General features: G+C 41.6%; 1 protein-coding gene across 3 annotated transcripts in view; it reads right to left on the bottom strand.

Moving 5' to 3' along the window:
- The window catches only part of actn1 (actinin, alpha 1), a 112043-nt gene extending 107444 nt beyond the window's left edge, over nt 1–4599 (bottom strand). For all 3 annotated transcript variants that reach the window (XM_083634403.1, XM_083634401.1, XM_083634402.1), the window contains exon 1: nt 4186–4599. In XM_083634403.1, the coding sequence (XP_083490529.1) occupies nt 4186–4290 (105 nt within the window). In that variant the 5' untranslated portion in view covers nt 4291–4599. The remainder of the gene's footprint in view (nt 1–4185) is intronic.
- Between the last annotated feature and the right edge of the window lie 6799 nt (nt 4600–11398).

The raw sequence follows: 11398 nt of genomic DNA, 5'->3' as shown, positions 1-11398 counted from the left end.
ACACATGAAGGAAACATGATCACTGCTCTCTATATGAACACATGAAGGAAACATTATCTCTGCTCTCTATATGAACACATGAAGGAAACATTATCTCTGCTCTCTATATGAACACATGAAGGAAACATCACTGCTCTCTATATGAACACATGAAGGAAACATTATCACTGCTCTCTATATGAACACATGAAGGAAACATCACTGCTCTCTATATGAACACATGAAGGAAACATTATCACTGCTCTCTATATGAACACATGAAGGAAACATCACTGCTCTCTATATGAACACATGAAGGAAACATTATCTCTGCTCTCTATATGAACACATGAAGGAAACATTATCACTGCTCTCTATATGAACACATGAAGGAAACATTATCACTGCTCTCTATATGAACACATGAAGGAAACATCACTGCTCTCTATATGAACACATGAAGGAAACATTATCACTGCTCTCTATATGAACACATGAAGGAAACATCATCACTGCTCTCTATATGAACACATGAAGGAAACATTATCACTGCTCTCTATATGAACACATGAAGGAAACATCACTGCTCTCTATATGAACACATGAAGGAAACATTATCACTGCTCTCTATATGAACACATGAAGGAAACATCACTGCTCTCTATATGAACACATGAAGGAAACATTATCTCTGCTCTCTATATGAACACATGAAGGAAACATTATCACTGCTCTCTATATGAACACATGAAGGAAACATTATCACTGCTCTCTATATGAACACATGAATGAAACATTATCACTGCTCTCTATATGAACACATGAATGAAACATTATCTCTGCTCTCTATATGAACACATGAATGAAACATTATCTCTGCTCTCTATATGAACACATGAAGGAAACATTATCACTGCTCTCTATATGAACACATGAAGGAAACATGATCACTGCTCTCTATATGAACACATGAAGGAAACATTATCTCTGCTCTCTATATGAACACATGAAGGAAACATTATCACTGCTCTCTATATGAACACATGAAGGAAACATGATCACTGCTCTCTATATGAACACATGAAGGAAACATTATCTCTGCTCTCTATATGAACACATGAAGGAAACATTATCTCTGCTCTCTATATGAACACATGAAGGAAACATTATCACTGCTCTCTATATGAACACATGAAGGAAACATTATCACTGCTCTCTATATGAACACATGAATGAAACATTATCTCTGCTCTCTATATGAACACATGAAGGAAACATTATCACTGCTCTCTATATGAACACATGAAGGAAACATTATCACTGCTCTCTATATGAACACATGAAGGAAACATGATCACTGCTCTCTATATGAACACATGAAGGAAACATTATCACTGCTCTCTATATGAACACATGAATGAAACATTATCTCTGCTCTCTATATGAACACATGGAGGAAACATTATCACTGCTCTCTATATGAACACATGAAGGAAACATCACTGCTCTCTATATGAACACATGAAGGAAACATTATCACTGCTCTCTATATGAACACATGAAGGAAACATTATCACTGCTCTATATATGAACACATGAATGAAACATTATCACTGCTCTCTATATGAACACATGAAGGAAACATTATCACTGCTCTCTATATGAACACATGAAGGAAACATTATCACTGCTCTCTATATGAACACATGAATGAAACATTATCACTGCTCTCTATATGAACACATGAAGGAAACATCATCACTGCTCTCTATATGAACACATGAAGGAAACATTATCACTGCTCTCTATATGAACACATGAAGGAAACATTATCACTGCTCTCTATATGAACACATGAATGAAACATTATCACTGCTCTCTATATGAACACATGAATGAAACATTATCACTGCTCTCTATATGAACACATGAAGGAAACATTATCACTGCTCTCTATATGAACACATGAAGGAAACATTATCACTGCTCTCTATATGAACACATGAAGGAAACATCACTGCTCTCTATATGAACACATGAATGAAACATTATCACTGCTCTCTATATGAACACATGAATGAAACATTATCACTGCTCTCTATATGAACACATGAAGGAAACATTATCACTGCTCTCTATATGAACACATGAAGGAAACATTATCACTGCTCTCTATATGAACACATGAATGAAACATTATCTCTGCTCTCTATATGAACACATGAAGGAAACATTATCACTGCTCTCTATATGAACACATGAAGGAAACATGATCACTGCTCTATATGAACACATGAAGGAAACATTATCACTGCTCTCTATATGAACACATGAAGGAAACATTATCACTGCTCTCTATATGAACACATGAAGGAAACATGATCACTGCTCTATATGAACACATGAAGGAAACATTATCACTGCTCTCTATATGAACACATGAAGGAAACATTATCACTGCTCTCTATATGAACACATGAAGGAAACATTATCACTGCTCTCTATATGAACACATGAAGGAAACATTATCACTGCTCTCTATATGAACACATGAAGGAAACATTATCACTGCTCTCTATATGAACACATGAAGGAAACATTATCTCTGCTGCATGTTTAGAGCAGTCAGTGAGGTTAGGGGGGTCATCATCAGCAGGAGGAACTCATTTGGAGTTTGGTTGGAGGGAGATGTTTGGTTGGAGGGAGATGTTTGGTTGGAGGGAGATGTTTGGTTGGAGGGAGATGTGTGAACCGAGCTGTCAGGTGTTACTATTCCCCTTTAGGCCTCTTTCTGTGTATGTAGGCCTACATCTGTTCAAAAGCTGCTTCAAGCATATTTACAGCTGCTTTATTTACACGAGGAGAGTTCTCATAGTCAAACTGCACCAGAGTAGCAGCATCATTCAGATCAGATGCTGTTCTTCTGACTGGGGCTGGCTCCTCTGCTATTTTATTCCTGACCTCAGATCTTGCATACCTGTGCGTTTTTTTTTAATGAATTCACTTTCACCCGGTAGCAGCCCGGCGATGACATAATTCAGGAAACTAGAAGCCGAGGCTTTTCGCAGTGCAAAAAAGAAACTGGGAAAAAGTTTTCCAACAGCAGCGAGAGGGGCCGATTATTACCATTTTTGGGCACGCTTGCTCCCATGCAAGCCCAGCCCAAACCACACAGCGCTTACTCAGATTCCACAGCGCTTTTCTTCCCCCTTTTCTCAAAGCAGAGGAAAAGTATGGGGAGCAAAAAAAAAAAAAAGTAACACCCCTTCTTGAGTTCGCCCATTCATTCTCTGTTGTACTAAAAGGAACAGCAGACATGAGAAGTCACACTGACCTGGGCTTGTCAGACAAGGCTAGGTCACAATAACCACTTAATATAAAAGACGATCCTGTGTGCTGCATAGAAGTCATAATCAATCACCCAAGGACTGCAAATGTTTGCTATAAGAAAAATGAATTTAAAGCATGGCCGTCTGTGTGGTTATTATCACAATCACCAATACAAACAATATTTCGATTTTCAAAAGAGTAGGCTATATAGCCTATATCTTCCATCAGTACATTTGACTATAACTCTCCATCTATATGGCGGTTTAAACTCTATTCCAGGAATAAAAATGTTTGGTAGACCTATAAAGTGGGTCGAGGTGCGCTGACCCTCCACTCCACTACATCCTCGGCTGTAAGTATAGCCTGCATAATCCAGCCAGATGACAGGGAGAGATCTAGACACACACCATATGCAGTCAAGCGCATGGCTGACATCTGTTGCGCTGCAAAGGTGGGCGTCCTCTGTCTGTCCCGTATTAATTAGCGTTTTCTCCCTCCCCCTGCCTTTGCAAAAGATAATGGGTGGGCCTCTATAGCCTACTAATTGCTGCGACAGGATATTTCATAATAACGCCACAGGATATGTGTCAGTGTCTGATCCCAGGCGAGATAGGCAGACGAGAAAAGTTGAGGAGCATATTGCAGCAGAAATAGGGCTTCGTCAGCGGTCTATTAAAAAGTAGACAAAACTGTATTGATTATATTGATAGCCATAGCCTACTATCAATCGGTGATTTGTTGTTGTCCCTGTTCTGCCTCGAACCTTGAAAATGACTGACGGATCGTCTATGAAAGTAGTGTAAAGAACGGCATCCTGATCATTATTAGGCTATTGATATAGGCGACAACAGGCTATAAGTAATACGACTATCTTACCTTTCTTTGCTGCTTTTCCCATGCAGGATCCAAGAGCAGATCCCGATCCCAGTCATCTTCTTGTAGCATGTAATTAGTGTCGTCTTCTTCATCATACTGATTCATGTTATATGTATATATATTTACACAGGCTATGTTTTAGGCTACTCTGTATGTTCTCTGCTCCGCTTGTAGTTGTATTCTCCCCCGGTCCTCGGCGAGGTGATGTTACAGCAATTAGGTTATAGCCTGCTCTCCTCCACGCATTCAAGACGGTGTGTGTGGATGAAATTAACGGTCCACCCCCGACTCTCTTCCCTCTCTTCTCTCTCTCTCTCTCTCCCCCTCTCTACTAGTCTCACAGCAGCTCTCTCTCCCCCCACTCTGTCTCTCTTTCTTTTTCTATCTCTCCAATTTTTTCAACAGGAGGCTACACCGCGGTAGGCTGCTGGGGGAGTAGGCAGGTCTACTGAGCGGCAGACGCAAAACTTTGCTTCAAAGAAATTCAACCGACTGCCAAGCGGAGAATGTGATTGGGCGCGTCGGTATCACAAGACCCGCCCCCCCTGCGTCGGGATTGGCTGTCTTGGCTGTCTGTCTGTGTGGAGGCTTTGTGAGTGTAGGTTGACCGATCCAAACATCTGACAGCTCGAGTTGTTGGATACTTGAACTGTTAACAAATGTCTGGAATCCTCGCCCTCGGGTGAAAATGTTAATAGGCTACGACTCCAAACTGCTCACTTTTACATTCATTTGACGACAATGTTTTTAGTTGTTTACCAGATTCATCCGACAGCTAAAGGGTTCTTTACCCCGAGAGGTCAGGGGAATTGCCTCAATCCTTTGTAATCGTCCAATTGAAGTGAAAATATGAAAATGACCAAAAACATTTTAGTTGTGAGGTTTTCACAGCAGCGTTATGGTTTGCAGTCACAAGTCTGCTCATAACTAAAGACAGGCTGGACATTTGTTCTTCTTCAAAGATGTAGGCTAGGCCGACTACACTTTATTCATCAATAGTTGGATTGGAAAAGGGCTATTAGGCTATAATTTATTGCAACAGGAATGATGTCATCGTTCCTTAAATAGGCTACAGCTACTTCCCTTTCCAATTAGCCTACCTGCTGTTGTACCTGCTGCGAGGGACATGAGAGTAGCCTAGTCTACCTTAATTTCATATAGGCCATTCATTAGGCTACAAATGCCCTTTTTAAATCCTGTGTAGGCCTACATAACGTTCCATGTATTGTTCCATCGCAAAATACGCGCAACAGGCTTTTGTCACCGACAAGGACAGGCGATCGAGTCCCTGGAATCAATGTAGGTCCTGTAGGCTAAACATTTGGAGCGGTGGCCAGGTCTCTCAGCCTTGTAAGGTAAAGCTCTCTCTGTCACATTCACACAGTAGTCAGTCACACACGCTCACACAGGAGGAGGAGAGATGCCGACACGGGAAGGGAAGGGAAGGGATAGCCCCACAGTCACAAAGTAGAGCGCTCTTCCATATATGGACAAACTTCCAAGGGTGAATGTTTGGGAAAGTGATGTCAGAGCAGAGCAGAGCAGACTGCCAGCTCACTGACTGACTGACTGCGTCCTGCTGCTTCAAGAAGCACACAGAGAGAGGTGCAACAACATGCATAGAACAAATGTACAGCAGTGTTGGGCAAGTTACTTTCAAAATGTAATATATTACTAGTTACTTTCATTTGAAAGTAATACGTTACTTTACAATATTACTGTCTGTGTAGAGTAACTCATTACTTATTACACTACTTTTGCATTACTTTCACCAAAATAACTGCAGTAGCAGAATGACATCACCGCATCCCGAAAAATAATTTCAACCCTCTTGAAGTCAGTGTAAACCATCCAAAATTCTAAATGTTATCCTTTTCCTTTGTTATTGTCATCTATAGTGTTTATTTGCATAAAAACACACAGTTTGATTAGGAAATGATTTAAATATGTGATTTGATAAAAAAAAAAAAAAGTAACTCAATTTGTGACTTGAGTTACTTGACAAAGTAACTGGTATATTACTGAAATCCTATAAGTAATAAATTATATTACTGAGTTACTACTAAAAGTAATATATTACATGTAATATGTTACTTTTGTAATGAGTTACCCCCAACACTGATGTACAGTCAATGTAGATGCAACAGCGATATCTGAAAATTGAAACTAGTTGACTGTTTTCGTTGGGTAGTTTAAGTTGAGGATAGTTTGCATAGGCCAGCTACTTTACATCTACCTGTATACTATTATTCAGTGAGCTGAATCCCAGGATATCCTTTGAAGAGTCAGTGGTGCAAATTCAAGAAGCGAAAGTCTGTTTTCTGGGCCACAGGTCATGTGAAGATGCGGTGCGTCTGACTTTGGCAAGATCCCAAGGTATTCCAGTCATGTTGGGAGGGGAATTCTGAAGTGGATTTATCCCTGCGTGGTTTAAACCTAAGCCATGTATGGGATACTGAATGGATAACCATGACACTCCAATTGAGTGGTTTGTATTCAAACAACTGGACCAGCACCTACGACTACAAAGAAGGTCCATCTAGAACACAGGATGAGGAAGGTCTTTGCTAATGAAATATCGCTATTCAAAGTGAAGCAATAATCTGAGATAGTGTATATGGGGGCAGAGGTAACTACACTGCACATAGACAAGGAGTGATTATTACCCCCAAAAAACCATATATGGGAATCTTTGGGATGGTAAAGGTGATTCATTCTTGGTTATTGGGTGACTGGCTTTGGACCAAAAGGTTGTGGGATCAAATCCTGAATCGGGCTTGGAAAAATCTGTCTGAACAGAGTGAATAAGTCACGGCTGCCTCTGAGCAAGGCACTGAACTGAACTCCCACTGGTTCCAGCTGAAATCCCCAGCGGCCAGATAATAGGCAGCTCCCAGTTGTGATTGTAAGTGTATGAAGTAAGTGTTGCTGACACAGTTGTGATTGTAAGTGTATGAGTAAGTGTGTGAAGTAGCGTGTTGCTGACACAGTCCTGCAGAATAAAGATAAAAACAATGTGTAGCTACATTCACAGTAAATAAATATATATATGATTGTATACTTTCAGGACAATTGTAATTGTAATGATTGACTTTACAACTGAAAGTACGTTTGCCTCGACTTGTACAGCTCTGCCTCTACAGCCTGCAATAAATCATTGAGCCATATGTAACACAATAGACACACTGCAGGCAAAATGTCAACCAGCAAGCATTCAATATCCCTGTTTGAATACTGCTCCCAGGGGAAGTATGGAGGTTAAATGAAGGGTGTCTACTTCCTGCAGATAAGTGACCGCCTCACTGAAAAGTTCACTCCCAACCACCAAGTAGACTCTTTTGACAGGAGAGCAGTACAAACAACTCGATAACCCTCAAGCACATGTCTGTCTGGCCTCAGATTACTACTTCATCACCAGCTTGTGATGACAAACAATATGATCCCATGTATGGGATCAACCATGTATGTACTGTGATGCCCTCTGGTATATGTAGTGCTATGTCCTCTGGTATATTTAGTGCTATGTCCTCTGGTATATGTACTGCTATGCCCTCTGGTATATGTACTGCTATGCCCTCTGGTATATGTAGTGCTATGCCCTCTGGTATATGTAGTGCTATGTCCTCTGGTATATTTAGTGCTATGTCCTCTGGTATATGTAGTGCTATGGCCTCTGGTATATGTACTGTGATGCCCTCTGGTATATGTAGTGCTATGCCCTCTGGTATATGTACTGCGATGCCCTCTGGTATATGTAGTGCTATGTCCTCTGGTATATGTAGTGCTATGTCCTCTGGTATATGTAGTGCTATGTCCTCTGGTATATGTACTGTGATGCCCTCTGGTATATGTAGTGCTATGCCCTCTGGTATATGTACTGCTATGCCCTCTGGTATATGTAGTGCTATGTCCTCTGGTATATGTAGTGCTATGTCCTCTGGTATATGTAGTGCTATGTCCTCTGGTATATGTACTGCGATGCCCTCTGGTATATGTAGTGCTATGTCCTCTGGTATATGTACTGCTATGCCCTCTGGTATATGTAGTGCTATGTCCTCTGGTATATGTACTGCTATGTCCTCTGGTATATGTAGTGCTATGCCCTCTGGTATATGTAGTGCTATGTCCTCTGGTATATGTAGTGCTATGGCCTCTGGTATATGTAGTGCTATGCCCTCTGGTATATGTAGTGCTATGCCCTCTGGTATATGTAGTGCTATGCCCTCTGGTATATGTAGTGCTATGCCCTCTGGTATATGTACTGCTATGCCCTCTGGTATATGTAGTGCTATGTCCTCTGGTATATGTAGTGCTATGTCCTCTGGTATATGTACTGCGATGCCCTCTGGTATATGTAGTGCTATGTCCTCTGGTATATGTACTGCTATGCCCTCTGGTATATGTAGTGCTATGTCCTCTGGTATATGTACTGCTATGTCCTCTGGTATATGTAGTGCTATGCCCTCTGGTATATGTAGTGCTATGTCCTCTGGTATATGTAGTGCTATGGCCTCTGGTATATGTAGTGCTATGCCCTCTGGTATATGTAGTGCTATGCCCTCTGGTATATGTAGTGCTATGTCCTCTGGTATATGTAGTGCAATGTCCTCTGGTATATGTAGTGCTATGTCCTCTGGTATATGTAGTGCTATGTCCTCTGGTATATGTAGTGCTATGTCCTCTGGTATATGTAGTGCTATGTCCTCTGGTATATGTAGTGCTATGCCCTCTGGTATATGTACTGCGATGCCCTCTGGTATATGTAGTGCTATGTCCTCTGGTATATGTAGTGCTATGGCCTCTGGTATATGTAGTGCTATGCCCTCTGGTATATGTAGTGCTATGTCCTCTGGTATATGTAGTGCTATGTCCTCTGGTATATGTAGTGCTATGTCCTCTGGTATATGTAGTGCTATGTCCTCTGGTATATGTAGTGCTATGTCCTCTGGTATATGTACTGCGATGCCCTCTGGTATATGTAGTGCTATGCCCTCTGGTATATGTAGTGCTATGTCCTCTGGTATATGTAGTGCAATGTCCTCTGGTATATGTAGTGCTATGTCCTCTGGTATATGTAGTGCTATGTCCTCTGGTATATGTAGTGCTATGCCCTCTGGTATATGTAGTGCTATGTCCTCTGGTATATGTAGTGCAATGTCCTCTGGTATATGTAGTGCTATGTCCTCTGGTATATGTAGTGCTATGTCCTCTGGTATATGTAGTGCTATGCCCTCTGGTATATGTAGTGCAATGCCCTCTGGTATATGTACTGCTATGCCCTCTGGTATATGTACTGCTATGCCCTCTGGTATATGTACTGCTATGCCCTCTGGTATATGTAGTGCAATGCCCTCTGGTATATGTACTGCTATGCCCTCTGGTATATGTAGTGCTATGCCCTCTGGTATATGTACTGTGATGCCCTCTGGTATATGTAGTGCTATGCCCTCTGGTATATGTACTGCTATGCCCTCTGGTATATGTAGTGCTATGCCCTCTGGTATATGTAGTGCTATGCCCTCTGGTATATGTACTGCTATGCCCTCTGGTATATGTACTGTGATGCCCTCTGGTATATGTACTGCTATGTCCTCTCTGGTATATGTACTGTGATGCCCTCTGGTATATGTACTGCTATGTCTTCTCTGGTATATGTAGTGCTATGCCCTCTGGTATATGTAGTGCTATGCCCTCTGGTATATGTACTGCTATGCCCTCTGGTATATGTACTGCTATGCCCTCTGGTATATGTAGTGCTATGCCCTCTGGTATATGTACTGCTATGCCCTCTGGTATATGTACTGTGATGCCCTCTGGTATATGTACTGCTATGTCCTCTCTGGTATATGTACTGTGATGCCCTCTGGTATATGTACTGCTATGTCTTCTCTGGTATATGTACTGATATGCCCTCTGGTATATGTACTGCTATGCCCTCTGGTATATGTAGTGCTATGCCCTCTGGTATATGTAGTGCTATGTCCTCTGGTATATGTACTGCTATGCCCTCTGGTATATGTACTGCTATGTCCTCTGGTATATGTAGTGCTATGCCCTCTGGTATATGTAGTGCTATGTCCTCTGGTATATGTACTGCTATGCCCTCTGGTATATGTACTGCTATGCCCTCTGGTATATGTACTGCTATGCCCTCTGGTATATGTACTGCTATGCCCTCTGGTATATGTACTGCTATGCCCTCTGGTATATGTAGTGCTATGTCCTCTGGTATATGTACTGCTATGCCCTCTGGTATATGTACTGCTATGCCCTCTGGTATATGTACTGCTATGTCCTCTGGTATATGTAGTGCTATGCCCTCTGGTATATGTAGTGCTATGCCCTCTGGTATATGTAGTGCGATGCCCTCTGGTATATGTAGTGCGATGCCCTCTGGTATATGTAGTGCGATGCCCTCTGGTATATGTACTGCGATGCCCTCTGGTATTGTCTGCCTTTGTCATTTGGCCTCTATTGGAGACAACATGCATGCTAGTTTCCTAGACAGCCACCCATGACATCATGTGCTCTAGACACTCACCCATGACATCATGTGCTCTAGACACTCACCCATGACATCATGTGCTCTAGACACTCACCCATGACATCATGTGCTCTAGACATCACCCATGACATCATGTGCTCCACTAAGTCATCACACTGTTGAGGAATCTGAAGTCTGTCTGAGATGGCGTGGCCTCTTTATCTGCTGAAAAGACACTAGTCTGGCTATTCAAATGTTACTTTATATATATATATATATATATATATATATATATATATATATGTATTTGTTAGATGTATTCCAAATGTAGATATATGCTACTGCATTTGAAAAGTGTGATACCCATTGTGAACAAATGACATCTGGCATGAAAAATAAAATCCCCTTGAACATAATGACAGCTCTAATGAGTCAGTTGCTTACAGTGTTACAGCGTCTGAAGACGTGTTTTGTCATGAAACTTCATTTTGCTATTCAATTCCGTAGTAGTGATCAATAATTTACACTTTCTTCAGTAACAGACCTTGAAAGTGATCTCTTGTGGGGCTTCCAGGTAGTGTCGCTGTAGATTCCCTGCCGCCCAACACCAGGGTCGCATGTTCGAGCCCCTGTGTTACCTCCGGCTTGGTCGGGCGTCCATAGAGGCATAGTTGGCCGTGTCTGTGGGTGGGAAATGGGATTAAGGGTATGTGTCCTGGTCGTTGCACG

Source organism: Poromitra crassiceps, assembly GCF_964638095.1.
Source record: "Poromitra crassiceps genome assembly, chromosome: 3".
NCBI lineage: Eukaryota > Metazoa > Chordata > Actinopteri > Beryciformes > Melamphaidae > Poromitra > Poromitra crassiceps.
Note: the sequence above shows the minus strand (reverse complement) of the source record. Positions and strands in the feature narration are given on the sequence as shown.